Source organism: Oncorhynchus mykiss, chromosome 21 (genome assembly GCF_057628025.1).
Source record: "Oncorhynchus mykiss isolate SJ-2025 chromosome 21, ASM5762802v1, whole genome shotgun sequence".
Lineage (NCBI taxonomy): Eukaryota > Metazoa > Chordata > Actinopteri > Salmoniformes > Salmonidae > Oncorhynchus > Oncorhynchus mykiss.
In genome coordinates this window covers 23,929,621-23,945,020 of record NC_143042.1, presented here as the reverse complement: position 1 = coordinate 23,945,020, position 15,400 = coordinate 23,929,621, and the positions used below count along the sequence as shown (strand labels likewise).

The window sequence follows — 15,400 nt, the reverse complement described above, 5'->3', positions numbered from 1 at the left end:
AGTCACTTAGTTTAACCCTTTCAGAGGAACACACACACACACACCATTTCAGTACCCCGCTCCGGACCACAAAACCAGTAAATCACTGTCATACAAGCGCTATCATTAGGCCTGTTAGACACACACACACCACACCCCACCCATCATCCATCCCTAGTTGGGGATATGAGCAACAGAACAGTCAGGATCAAAACAGGGCAAGCTGTAACAGTGTAACCACACATCATATATCTGTCTATCACACTCCCACACCTGTCCATCAGCACGGGAGTATATAAGACTGCTATGATTGGTACTGTAAATACACACTACAGGAGCGCTGTGGTCTGTTCCATGTAAACACTCTGGCTCAACAACAGTGGGGCAACCACAGGGTCCGCGTGTGTGTGTCCACGTCCCTTGATCCTGGCACTGATATGTGAGTCAGAGTTGGTCTTTGTCTCATTAGTGAAATAGACAACAGCTCTTTGGGCCATGCTCTAAGTTTCACTATTATACTAACATTTAGCTTCTGCATAGCACGTGTATGAGTCAGTAATGACCAGTCACCTCAGGTTCCTGCTGGATCTCTATCCGCAGATACACTTCCTTCACACACACACACACGCACTCACACACACCCTTCTTGATCGCTATCTGAAAAGACACTTCCTTCACAGGAAGCTAAGCCACATTAACTCCAGTGTCCTTCCTCACTTCCTTATGCAATCAACTGTAACACAAACAAGTCCTGCTCACACTGACACATACAGATGCCGACCCAGATATTCAATATGAGGGACCCTCATTGTAACATGCACGGCTGCAGTCCTTATGCCATCTTGAAACACACACACGTAACAGTTTTGCTTCTGTCCCTCTCCTTGCCCCAACCTGGGCTTGAACCAGGGACCGTCTGAACACATTGACAACAGCCACTCCACAAAGCGATGTTACCGATCACTCCACAAAAGCCGTGGCACAGCAAGAGAAACAACTACTTCTAGGTCTCAGAGCAACTGACGTCACCGATTGAACACTACTAGCGTGCACCGCTAACTAGCTAGCCATTTCACATCGGCTACACACACACACACACAGACCCTCACCTTGTTCGCAGTTCTTGCCCCCGTAGCCCAGAGGACAGTCACAGCTGTAGGTGTTCCACTTGTTGACACACACTCCTTCGTTCTGACACAAATCCTTAGTACAGAAATTGATCTTGGCAGGACAACCTACATGGGTCATGATAGATGTCAATCAGTAGCAGTAAACAAACAACACAGCTAACCTGAGTAAAGATGACAAAAATATGTTACCTGATGACAAAGGTTGTTACCTGCAGTGGTTCCGTTGTTAGCGATGAAGCTGGCCATGTCGGTGGGTTTGCTGTCGATGCTCAGGTTCCTCATGCAGCCCACAAAGTCTCTGTTCCTCACAGGGAAGTCCTCGGGCAGGTTGGGAACACCACCCAGCAGCAGCGGTCCTGTCAGATCCAATGATCTGCAGGGGAGAGTACAGGAAACGGGGTCAGAATGGAGACAAAATGGCACTTAGAGTTCCTCTAATGGTTCTGGATCCAAAATGGCGCCCCAGCCCCCAATGGATTAGGAGCTAAAGATGCACCAACAAAGTGCCAACTGATGTGTAATGGACTAAGTGAAAACGAAAGTCACACACTATATTGAACTCTTTCTTTCAAATGAATGCAATGACAGGACCAACGTTCCACAACAGAGTGCCTGGTGACAGACACCAAAGTCTTCCTCAAAGTTTCTTAAGTTTTCTAAAGGGGATTACAGGGTACTGATGGTGTGAGTAGTATGGTTACCCTGCAAAAAGCTATTTGTCACAGGCCTTGTTGACTGAAAGGACAAAGCCACTGTAACCCAGCTAGCTGGCTTGATTCATTCCTCCTTCTGTAACACCACCAACGGCCCAGAAGACTTAGCAGGCAGCAAGGACGCTGGCTAAAGCAGCCACTTAGCTTACACACAAGCCTCTAAACAAGCCTCTAAACTCACAAAACATCCAACGCCCAGGGTTTAACGTGAACTATTGTGACGCGACACCAATGCATAAGGTAAAACATACAGTGCCTTGCGAAAGTATTCGGCCCCCTTGAACTTTGCAACCTTTTGCCACATTTCAGGCTTCAAACATAAAGATATAAAACTGTATTTTTTTGTGAAGAATCAACAACAAGTGGGACAAAATCATGAAGTGGAACGACATTTATTGGATATTTCAAACTTTTTTAACAAATCAAAAACTGAAAAATTGGGCGTGCAAAATTATTCAGCCCCCTTAAGTTAATACTTTGTAGGCCACCTTTTGCTGCGATTACAGCTGTAAGTCGCTTGGGGTATGTCTCTATCAGTTTTGCACATCGAGAGACTGAATTTTTTTCCCATTCCTCCTTGCAAAACAGCTCGAGCTCAGTGAGGTTGGATGGAGAGCATTTGTGAACAGCAGTTTTCAGTTCTTTCCACAGATTCTCGATTGGATTCAGGTCTGGACTTTGACTTGGCCATTCTAACACCTGGATATGTTTATTTTTGAACCATTCCATTGTAGATTTTGCTTTATGTTTTGGATCATTGTCTTGTTGGAAGACAAATCTCCATCCCAGTCTCAGGTCTTTTGCAGACTCCATCAGGTTTTCTTCCAGAATGGTCCTGTATTTGGCTCCATCCATCTTCCCATCAATTTTAACCATTTTCCTGTCCCTGCTGAAGAAAAGCAGGCCCAAACCATGATGCTGCCACCACCATGTTTGACAGTGGGGATGGTGTGTTCAGCTGTGTTGCTTTTACGCCAAACATAACGTTTTGCATTGTTGCCAAAAAGTTCAATTTTGGTTTCATCTGACCAGAGCACCTTCTTCCACATGTTTGGTGTGTCTCCCAGGTGGCTTGTGGCAAACTTTAAACAACACTTTTTATGGATATCTTTAAGAAATGGCTTTCTTCTTGCCACTCTTCCATAAAGGCCAGATTTGTGCAATATACGACTGATTGTTGTCCTATGGACAGAGTCTCCCACCTCAGCTGTAGATCTCTGCAGTTCATCCAGAGTGATCATGGGCCTCTTGGCTGCATCTCTGATCAGTCTTCTCCTTGTATGAGCTGAACGTTTAGAGGGACGGCCAGGTCTTGGTAGATTTGCAGTGGTCTGATACTCCTTCCATTTCAATATTATCGCTTGCACAGTGCTCCTTGGGATGTTTAAAGCTTGGGAAATCTTTTTGTATCCAAATCCGGCATTACACTTCTTCACAACAGTATCTCGGACCTGCCTGGTGTGTTCCTTGTTCTTCATGATGCTCTCTGCGCTTTTAACGGACCTCTGAGACTATCACAGTGCAGGTGCATTTATACGGAGACTTGATTACACACAGGTGGATTGTATTTATCATCATTAGTCATTTAGGTCAACATTGGATCATTCAGAGATCCTCACTGAACTTCTGGAGAGAGTTTGCTGCACTGAAAGTAAAGGGGCTGAATAATTTTGCACTCCCAATTTTTCAGTTTTTAATTTGTTAAAAAAGTTTGAAATATCCAATAAATGTCGTTCCACTTCATGATTGTGTCCCACTTGTTGTTGATTCTTCACAAAAAAATACAGTTTTATATCTTTATGTTTGAAGCCTGAAATGTGGCAAAAGGTCGCAAAGTTCAAGGGGGCCGAATACTTTCGCAAGGCACTGTATGATCAATTTGAAAACGGCAAAAGGCCAATGTCATATGGTCTAAAAATGCCACAAAGTACGTGTCGAACGAGTGTCACACAATGCATGCTAATTTTGGGCCGGTCCTTTGTAGCGATTGTTGCCTCTCACTTCAGGAGAAGCAGCTAGGGTGAGGTCTGAAACGACAAATAGGTAAACAGATAGATACTGTGTGGGTGCGTCGTAACTTTCACTCCTTTTCGTCAAAGACCTAACCTAAAAGCCTTGGGTGTCGGCCTCAGAGTCAAACGGAGCCACGTACTTTACTGTAGAACAGCTCTGAGCCTACCATAGTGGAGCGACCGGTTCTAAAAGAATGCAGCCTCATTACCCCGTTGCTTTGATGTGTTTTTCTTCTTTTCCTAAATGTGTTCTAGCTCGCTGCCTTGCCTAACATCCCTAATTTGAAAAGGATCTTGGGTTCGGATACAGAAACAATTAGTTGCAGTGGTAAACGTCTGAAAGATTAAGTAAAGGTTAAGCCATGTTAGGCTGTGTAAGAGGCCATGTCTGAGATATTCGTCTGACAATTGAGAGCATGTCAATCCTGAGAGATTAAGAGAGAGAAAGGCAAGGTAATGTGGTGTAATGAAGGTGACTGAACATCAGTCCTGCACTTACAACACTGACTCCTATTAGCCTAACACATATTAGCCTCACTGAAGGTAGTGGAATGAACCTGAAGACAGAGGGGGAGGGACAGAGAGAGAGAAGAGAGGGAGAGAGAATAAAGAGAGAGAGAGAGAGAGAGGAGGGAGCGAGTGAACAAAAAACAGAGAGAGAGAAACAGAGAGACACTCACTTTTTCTGTCCTGTTTGGGTTCCCTGTGCAGCACAGGAGTAATTGCCGATCTGGTTGCCAAAACGAACTGCCATGGCAATGTCACAATCGTCCACAGCAACCACAGCCACCTTCTCACCTGAGGGTCCATGGGGGATCCCCAGTCGACCAATGTTGGGCTGGAACACAGAGGTCATAGGTCTGATGATTATTACAGGAATGGTAAAAACAACTAACATCAATAATGGAGGAATGAAGAAGTTGCCCTCGTTTGAAAATCAGTTTTTACTCATTCTTTACTGTTTGAAAACAGTTTGCATTCTAAAGATTGCATGAAACTTAAACAGTAAAAAGCTATTAGGTTAATTTGGTCATAACGGACACTGATGAGAGCAATTATCCTGATCAAGGGCTCTGGCCTATGAATGTTAATCTGAGAGAAATGAAGATCCGTTTAGAAAATCTGATCCAACTCATTGGTTTTAAACACAGTGTCAAAGCTCAGGCTGAACGTTCATTTGCAGGAATATATTTCCTCTAACAATAGGCAAGCAGTGGGCTTGTGTGGAAAGACCAGTATTGTCTCACAGTGTATTTACTCCACAGCCTGGCCTGAGACCACAGATTAGTTGATTATCTGTCTCTCTGTCTCCCTGGAAAACAGTAAAGAGGTAAATAGTCTACCCGTACAATAACTCCCGTACAGACCCCAACTCAGATGAACAGTAAAGAACTTGCCCCTACAATAACTAACTACAGATCACAATGCAGAAGACCACAGAGTTTACAGAAGATAGGAAGGGTTTTAATCCTGGGTGCTTCAAGATTGGGCTAGAAGAGAGGAAGAGAATGAGAAGGGGAGAACGCGAGAGGAAGAAAAAGTGACAGAGGGGCCGGCAGAGTGTTTACCACTGACAAATAACATTAAAGTAATAGGACAGTGTATGGCAGGGCAGACAGGCTGTGGGAGGAAAGATATACAGAAATAGAGAGGGAGACTATAGTTAGAAAGAAGTGGAAAGAGAAAAGAAAATGAGAGAAAAACAAGAGAAAGTTGTGAGCGAGACAGAGAAACAGAGAGCGAGCTCCATTTTGGGTCAGAGCAGTCCCAGGGTGGCACAGTTGCCAGGACACAATATCCTTTAGCAGCACTATCACTACCACTCCTTTAGCCCCACCCCTTTCCACCACTCTCCACGCCTCTCCACCTTCAAAAGACTTTCACATTTTCCATATAAAGACCTACCTAAACAACAGTGCGCTTCTGACCTCGTTACACTCTCTCCCTACATTACACTCTCTTTATCTGTCCCCGTTTCTCTCTCTCACACACACACACACACACACACACACACACACACACACACACACACACACACACACACACACACACACACACACACACACACACACACACACACACACAGGGTTTAACAGGGACAGTGTGTGTCTAGCAGTGAGGGTATTTGATCCCTTTCCTGTGGAAGTGTGACAATGGGGAGGATGGGCTGTTGAAAGGCAGGCAGGTGTGGTCCAGCAGCAGAAGCTGGAGCAGGCCATTGTGGGATAGCTCTCAGACAACACACCACCAACTGTGTCTGGACGTTTACAAAGTACAAAAGCTTAATAAAAAGGTCGTTCGCACAGGACTGGTCTGAGGATGTAAGTCATTTTAGGTTACTGTTCTTTGCAGTGTAACCTCTATTGAAACCCCTAGATATTCTCTGGCTCATAGAGGGAGAGAGAGAGCGAGAGATAGAAAATGAGAGAGAGAGAGGTAGGAAGTATAGAGCGCGAATGCTTTGAACTTTTTAAGTAGAGGTAGCGAGCCGAGCCGGCGGCGTTTCTTGAGGTCGAGCCAACTTCTCTTGGTACCACGTACAGCTCAGTACCGCACAATGCCCTGGTCTGCACTCACACTGGGTCGACCTGTAGAGTGTCATAACTCTGGCTGGCCAGGCCTGATTTAAGAGCTGCACTGGGAGCTGGCTGGCTACGCTCCGAAGGCACCACTAGAACTCTCTAACGGTTTGATTTACTATAAGAGCTTGAATAGAGAGCTAAGCACCACGGCTCTCTGTCTAATCTCTTTATCAGAGAGCAGAGAGAGGGAAAGTAGTGGCACCATTACTGACAAATGTGCACATATTCACGTGAACCCACGAATGCAAGCAAGCACACACACACACACACACACACACACACACACACACACACACTTACTGCCAAACACAAGAAAATAATGACTTCCTCGCCTTGCCACATAACCATGAGAAAAGATCAATATTCGATAAGAAACAGTTGCCTGGAAAAATAGCACGAGGCCGAGTTACATGCCTGTCAATCCTCCATGCTTCAACATCAAGGAAGATCTGTGCTAAATGAATCAGTGTAAGTGAATGAGAGAAAGGAGGGGCAGTTCTCAGAGTGGATAATGAACATTACCCTCTTAGCTGTGTGTAGGTGAAGTGTCTGCTGAATGACCATAGAGGTCTAGTGGTAAATGTTGTAGCCAGCTCCCTAATGACAGGCCAGGCCAGCAGATCAATGGCTCTCAGGGTGAAGTGTCAACGGTATACAGTACTGGCCTCCTAAGCAGACACTCTCACACTCTCTGGTTATGTTCCAAATGGCACCCTATTTAACAGCAATGTAGGGCTCTGGTCAAAGGTAGTGCAGTGCACTACATAGGGAACAGTGTCAGCCTAGTGACACTGTATGATTAATGAGACGAGGGGTGAAGCCACTCCATTGGCACGCAGAGAGGCCCATTAACAGTGAGGCATGCACACACACACACATGCACACTCAATGAAACCCCACTCTATACTTGGCTTGGGACACCAGGCCTCTCTTTATGCATTGGCGGCAACACACACTCAGCGGCAGTGGACTGGAAAAGAGTTGAGTGTGTGTGTGTGTGTGTTTATGCCCAGGGGGACAGGGAGGGCTGTGTTAGGGAAGGTACAATATAATATCCTCTTTACAGTTACCTTTAGAACAGAAACACAAATACATAATTGAGCTCAGGTGCATCCGGTTTCCATTGATCATCCTTGAGATGTTTCTACAACTTCACTGGAGTTCACCTGTGGTAAATTCAATTGATTGGACATGATTTGGAAAGGCACACACCTGTCTATACAAGGTCCCACAATTGACAGTGCATGTCAGAGCAAAAAGTTTGGAACCACCAAGACTCTTCCTAGACCTGGCCGCCCGGCCAAACTGAGCAATCGGGGGAGAAGGGCCTTGGTCAGGGAGGTGACCTAAAACCCAATAGTCACTTTGACAGAGCTCCTGAGTTCCTATGTGGAGATGTGAGAACCTTCCAGAAGGATAACCCTCTCTGCAGCATTCCATCAATCAGGCCTTTATGATAGTGGCCAGACAGAAGCCTCTCCTCAGTAAAAGGCACATGACAGCCCGCTTGGAGTTTGCGCCTAAAGGACTCTTGGACCATGTGAAACAAGATGATCTGGTCTGATGAAACCAAGACTGAACTCTTTGATCTGAATGCAAAGTGTCACGTCTGGAGGAAACCAGGCACTGCTCATCACCGAGCCAATACCATCCCTACGGTGAAGCATGGTGGTGGCAGCATCATGCTGTGGTGATATTTTTCAGCGGCAGGGACTGGGAGGCTAGTCAAGATCAAGGGAAAGATGAACAGAGCAAAGTACAGAGAAAGCCTTGATGAAAACCTGCTCCACAGTGCTCAGGACCTCAGGCTGGGGAAAAGGTTCACCTTCCAACAGGACAACGACCCTAAGCAAACAGCCAAGACAACGTAAGAGTGGCTTTGGGTCAAGTCTCTGAATGTCCTTGATTGACCCAGCCAGAGCCCGGAATCCGATCGAACATCTCTGGAGAGACCTGAAAATACCTGTGCAGCGACACTCCCCATCCAACCTGACAAAGCTTGAGAGGAGAAACTCCCCAAATACAGGTGTGCCAAGCTTGTTGCGTTATACCGAAGACTCAAGTCTGTAATCGCTGCCCCTTTTGGCAGCGATTACAGACTCGTCGACAAAGTACTGAATAAAGGGTCTGAATACCTATGTAAATGTGATATTTCAGTTTTTTATAAATTTGCAAAAATTTGCAAAAAAAAAAGGCATGGATTATTTTGTATGAGGGCATTTAGGCCACACAAGGCGGATGGATGCCACAGGAAATTCGAGGCCCGGTGAGAATATTATCAAAAGTTGCAGCCTGCACAAGAAACAAAGCAGAGCTCATGCCTTTCATGAGACTTTTTTCAAATCATTATTAGAGTCGCATCAAAACATATAGCCCAACGTTTTAATCCAAGCTAAAGTTGAATAAATCATTCTAAATGAAGCATATAGGAGAATCTGCTTCTTTGTTAACCGCTCAACACAGAGTAGAATTCTAAGCAAATCTTGTCTGCTAAATGCACTAGTGTAGCCGACAGCCATATGGCACAGCCAGATCAGGACCTAACATAAGGACAACTCAAGAGTATGCTATTCTGTTCTTCTGAAATAGACTACATTTTCTTCATATCATGCTTCTTTAGACATGTCTAAAATAAATCATACATTTATTGTGAAGGTGTAGGCTATATTACATGGATTTATTAGACTTTTTAAAATGTAGATGTTGCAAAGGTCTGCATCAGTGGCTTGTAGGCTATGCGTGGAAGCCAGGAGATGCTAAATGTGTTTATGTTAATTAAAGGGTAATTTACTGTGAAACCAGCAGTTATTTGCTTGACAATCGCCGGCTGATAACATTTCATGACCAGCACAGCCCTACTCAGGACGTTATATAATTAAGCAATAAGGCCCGAGGAGGTGTGGTATATGGCCAATATACCACGGCTAACTGTTGTTCTTATGCACAACGCAATGCGGAGTGCCTGGATACAGCCCTTAGCCATGGTATATTAGCCATATACCACAAACCCCAAAGGTTCCTTATTGCTATTATAAACTGGTTACCAACATAATTAGAGCAGTAAATAAGTAATTTTGCATCATACCAGGGATTTTTCTGGCATTGAAATTCTTGGGTGGGTCCAAACAGTGTAAAAATGTTTTTTATAAACAAATGTTTTATAATGAAAGCACTTCTAAAATTCAGCCTCGGCGACGGGCCGAGCACGCCCATTGCCACACCCCCTTGCTACACCCACCACCTAAGCCCCTTTTTATTCCAGAACAAACCCTGCATACCGTGGTATATTTAAGCAATAAGGCATACGGGCGTGAAGTATATTGGCCATGTACCACAGACCCTGAGGTGCCTTATTGCTATTATAATCTGGTTACCAATGTGAAAAGAGAAGTAAAAATAAATGTTTTGTCATACCCGTGGTATACGGTCTGATAGGACAGAGGAGGTGTGATATATGGCCAATATACCACAACTAAGGGCTGTTCTTTGCTCGACGCAACGCAGATACAGCCATTAGCCGTGATAAATTGGTCATATACTGTACTACAAACCCCCAAGGTGCCTTATTGCTATTATAAACTGGTTACCAATGTAATTAGAACAGTAAAAAGTTATGTTATGTCATATCCGTGATAAACCACGGCTTTCAGCCAATCCGTATTCAGGGCTCAAACCACCCAGTTTATAATGTCTAATATACCACGGCTTTCAGCCAATCAGCATCCAAGACTCAAACTACCCGGTTTATAATATACAGTACATGTATGGTGAAATCAGGTGATATATGTATTGCAGCAGGTGATATACATTATGCAGGTATGCGATTTATAATGAGAACACACCTCCGTCTCTGGCACAGTGCCATTCTTCCCCAGGACCTGTACCTGGGTGCCCCCTGGGATCTCATGGTAACCACAGACATCCCTCTTTCCTGTCTTGTACCCTTAAAGGGGCAATCAGCTGTTGAAACAATAACAAAGCTGTCACCCCGTTTATTTATTATAATTTTTTTTATTTAACCTTTATTTCACCAGGTAGGCTAGTTGAGAACAAGTTCTCATTTACAACTGCGACCTGGCCAAGATAAAGCATAGCAGTGTGAACAGACAACACAGAGTTACACATGGAGTAAACAATTAACAAGTCAATAACACAGTAGAAAAAATATAAAAAAAAGAGAGTCTATATACATTGTGTGCAAAAGGCATGAGGAGGTAGGCGAATAATTACAATTGCAGATTTTGGAGTGATAAATGATCAGATGGTCATGTACAGGTAGAGGTAGAGATACTGGTGTGCAAAAGAGCAGAAAAGTAAATAAATATAAACAGTATGGGAATGAGGTAGGTAACTTGGGTGGGCTATTTACCGATAGACTATGTACAGCTGCAGTGATCGGTTAGCTGCTCAGATAGCAGATGTTTGAAGTTGGTGAGGGAGATAAAAGTCTCCAACTTCAGCGATTTTTGCAATTCGTTCCAGTCACAGCAGCAGAGAACTGGAACGAAAGCAGGCCAAATGAGGTGTTGGCTTTAGAGATGATCAGTGAGATACACCTGCTGGAGCGCGTGCTACGGGTGGGTGTTGCCATCGTGACCAGTGAACTGAGATAAGGCGGAGCTTTACCTAGCATGACTTGTAGATGACCTGGAGCCAGTGGGTCTGGCGACGAATATGTAGCGAGGGCCAGCCGACTAGAGCATACAGGTCGCAGTGGTGGGTGGTATAAGGTGCTTTCGTAACAAAACGGATGGCACTGTGATAAACTACATCCAGTTTGCTGAGTAGAGTATTGGAAGCTGTTTTGTAGATGACATCGCCGAAGTCGAGGATCGGTAGGATAGTCAGTTTTACTAGGGTAAGTTTGGCGGACGGTTGAAAAGCATGCATTTGGTTTTACTAGCGTTTAAGAGCAGTTGGAGGCCACGTAAGGAGTGTTGTATGGCGTTGAAGCTCGTTTGGAGGTTAGATAGCACAGTGTCCAAGGAAGGGCCGGAAGTATACAGAATGGTGTCGTCTGCGTAGAGGTGGATCAGGGAATTGCCCGCAGCAAGAGCAACATCATTGATATATACAGAGAAAAGAGTCGGCCCGAGAATTTAACCCTGTGGCACCCCCATAGAGACTGCCAGAGGACTGGACAACATGCCCTCCGATTTGACACACTGAACTCTGTCTGCAAAGTAGTTGGTGAACCAGGCAAGGCAGTCATTAGAAAAACCGAGGCTACTGAGTCTGCCGATAAGAATATTGACAGAGTCGAAAGCCTTGGCCAGGTCAATGAAGACGGCTGCAGAGTACTGTCTTTTATCGATGGCGGTTATGATATCGTTTAGTACCTTGAGCGTGGCTGAGGTGCACCCGTGACCGGCTCGGAAACCAGATTGCACAGCGGAGAAGGTACGGTGGGATTCGAGATGGTCAGTGACCAGTTTGTTGACTTGCCTTTTGAAGACCTTAGATAGGCAGGGCAGGATGGATATAGGTCTGTAACAGTTTGGGTCCAGGGTGTCTCCCCCTTTGAAGAGGGGGATGACTGCGGCAGCTTTCCAATCCTTGGGGATCTCAGACGATATGAAAGAGAGGTTGAACAGGCTAGTTATAGGGGTTGCGACAATGGCGGCGGATAGTTTCCGAAATAGAGGGTCCAGATTGTCAAGCCCAGCTGATTTGTAAGGGTCAAGGTTTTGCAGCTCTTTCAGAACATCTGCTATCTGGATTTGGGTAAAGGAGAACCTGGAGAGGCTTGGGCGAGTAGCTGCGTGGGGGGGGGGGGGGGGGGAGCTGTTGGCAGAGGTTGGAGTAGCCAGGAGGAAGGCATGGCCAGCCGTTGAGAAATGCTTGTTGAAGTTTTCGATAATCATGGATTTATCGGTGGTGACCGTGTTACCTAGCCTCAGTGCAGTGAGAGGAGGTGCTCTTGTTCTCCATGGACTTTACAGTGTCCCAGAACTTTTTGGAGTTAGAGCTACAGGATGCAAATTTCTGCCTGAAGAAGCTGGCCTTGGCTTTCCTGACTGACTGTGTGTATTGGTTCCTGACTTCCCTGAACAGTTGCATATCGCGGGGACTATTCGATGCTATTGCAGTCCGCCACAGGATGTTTTTGTGCTGGTCGAGGGCAGTCAGGTCTGGAGTGAACCAAGGGCTGTATCTGTTCTTAGTTCTGCATTTTTGAACGGAGCATGCTTATCTAAAATGGTGAGGAAGTTACTTTTAAAGAATGACCAGGCATCCTCAACTGACGGGGTGAGGTCAATATCCTTCCAGGATACCCGGGCCAGGTCGATTAGAAAGGCCTGCTCGCAGAAGTGTTTTAGGGAGCGTTTGACAGTGATGAGGGGTGGTCGTTTGACTGCGGATCCGTAGCGGATGCAGGCAATGAGGCAGTGATCGCTGAGATCCTGGTTGAAGACAGCGGAGGTGTATCTGGAGGGCCAGTTTATGAGGGTGCCCTTGTTTACAGATTTAGGGTTGTACCTGGTGGGTTCCTTGATGATTTGTGTGAGATTGAGGGCATCTAGCTTAGATTGTAGGACTGCCGGGGTGTTAAGCATATCCTAGTTTAGGTCACCTAACAGAACAAACTCTGAAGCTAGATGGGGGGTGATCAATTCACAAATGGTGTCCAGGGCACAGCTGGGAGCTGAGGGGGGTCGGTAGCAGGCGGCAACAGTGAGAGACTTATTTCTGGGGAGAGTAATTTTTAAAATTAGTAGTTCGAACTGTATGGGTATGGACCTGGAAAGTATGACATTACTTTGCAGGCTATCTCTGCAGTAGACTGCAACTCTTCCCCCTTTGGCAGTTCTATCTTGACGGAAAATGTTATAGTTGGGTATGGAAATCTCCAAATTTTTGGTGGCCTTCCTAAGCCAGGATTCTGACACGGCAATGACATCAGGGTTAGCAGAGTGTGCTAAAGCAGTGAGTAAAACAAACTGTCACTGATTTGGTAAATAGCTGAGGGTTGAGGCTGGAGAAATGTAACCAATTTCAAAAGCAGATTGCCCCTTTAAATGCCTGTGATGGTTCTTCACTTCTGAACCACGTTGTTGAGTGAGCAAATGTGAGTGGTGGTGACAGACTTTCTTCAACAGAAGCTAGTAGTTAGTAAAACCACACAGAGTGGAGGATATGTAGTCAGTCTCACCTTCGTGTTCCCCTATGTCCTCAGCCATGCAGGGCTGGGAATGCAGGTGCTTTATCACTAGAGTGTGTAATTGCATGGTCTGTTCTAATCTAGAGAAAAAAGAGAGAAAGAGAGAGACAAACCAAGAGAGGGGAGAAAGAAAGAAAGAAAGATGGAGAGGAACAGATGCAGGTCCAGATGTGGTATATGGGGGTCCACACCGAACAGTGTAGGGTCTGCAGCAGTCTGTGCTCGAAACTCACTTCACACTCACACACACTGAAATCCCAGGATAGGGGTCCGATATGTGTCTGACGTATTGACATATGCGCAGGGGCAACTGCTCGGCCTCCAACCGCAAGGCACTACAGAGGGTAGTGCGTACGGCACAGGACATCACTGGGGCCAAGCTTCCTGCCATCCAGGACCTCTATACCAGGCGGTGTCAGAGGAAGGCCATAAAAATTGTCAAAGACTCCAGCCACTCTAGTCATAGACTGTTCCCTCTCCAAAAAGGCCTTTCAACATCTTTTACCCCCATGCCATAAGACTCCTGAACAGCTAATCAAATGGCTACTCCCCCCCCCCTTTTACGCTGCTGCTAATCTCTGTTTATTATCTATGCATAGACACTTTAACTCTACCTACATGTACATATTACCTCAATTACCTGGACTAAACGGCACATTGGACTAAACGGCACATTGACTGTATGTAGCCTCGCTATTGTTATTTTACTGCTGCTCTTTAATTATTTGTTACATTTTTTTCTTATTTTTTTTACTTATTTATTTTTAACTTAACACATATTTTTCTTAAAACTGCATTGCTGGTTAAGGGATTGTAAGCAAACATTTCGCTGTCTGGTCTACACCTGTTGTATTCGGCGCACGTGACAAATAAAATTTTATTTGATTTGAAACATTACCATTCACCCAGCTATCAGCTGGTCACAAGTGTCTCCCACGCACACGCACAGGCACACACACACACACCCACACCCCCACACACACACAGAGGAAAGGGACTTCCCCAATACAGCTCCAAGACATACATATAGTAGACATTTGACTAAGTCCTGTGTGAAATAATGTTGCCCTTTATATGGAATGGGGCTTTCAGTGACACTGACTGTTATTCAGCATACCGACAGTTAGATCTGTATGTATGGGAGAAATGTATCGAGTTACAACAGAGTTTTCAGCAGAAATCAAGGCCTAGGCCCTATACAGTTTCAGTTTCAACAGAGTTTCTGATCCCCCGACTAAAAGTGGACTTGGCTCACAGACAGGGCCCCCTGGGAGTCTCCAGTTTACCCCATTTCTTTCTCTCTTTCTCCCCCTCTTTCTTTCTCTCTCTCTCTCTGGGGTGTTGACAATTCTGCCGTTCATCTCCTAGCTCGTCTCTGGGGACGATAGCCTAGCTGGTGCCATAGCAACACACTTGATCCATACGGCGACTGACAAAGAGGAGAAGGTCAGAGAACACAAGCAACAAGTAACCCACACAGACAGACAGACGCACGCACAAACGCACGCACAAAAGCACAAACGCATGCGTACACACACACTCTCTCTTCACACCACCTCTTTGAGTGTGTGAACCAACTAACTCTCGCTCTGTGTACTTGTTTTCAGCTCTAACACAAGTCAGTACAGGCATAACACTCCATGTTATGGCCTCACGTCAATTAGCAGACGATCTTATCCATTGCGACTTACAGTTAGTGCATTGATCTTAAGATAACTAGGTGGGACAACCACATACGTCAGTCATAGTAAGTACATTTCCCTCAAAGTAGCTTTCAGCAAAGTCAGTGGTAGTAGAGGGGAAAAGTCAAGTGTGAGTGTTA

The 15,400-nt window shown here is 45.3% G+C and overlaps 1 protein-coding gene across 7 annotated transcripts in view; it reads right to left on the bottom strand.

Annotated features, from left to right (window-relative positions):
* The window catches only part of LOC110501067 (cadherin EGF LAG seven-pass G-type receptor 1), a 112,949-nt gene that overhangs the window by 24,359 nt on the left and 73,190 nt on the right, over positions 1 to 15,400 (bottom strand). For all 7 annotated transcript variants that reach the window (XM_036957692.2, XM_036957695.2, XM_036957693.2 and 4 more), the window contains 3 exons: positions 4,515 to 4,672; positions 1,319 to 1,482; positions 1,089 to 1,214 (listed from right to left, as the gene is read on the bottom strand). In XM_036957692.2, coding sequence (XP_036813587.2) covers positions 1,089 to 1,214; positions 1,319 to 1,482; positions 4,515 to 4,672 — 448 coding nt within the window. The remainder of the gene's footprint in view (positions 1 to 1,088; positions 1,215 to 1,318; positions 1,483 to 4,514; positions 4,673 to 15,400) is intronic.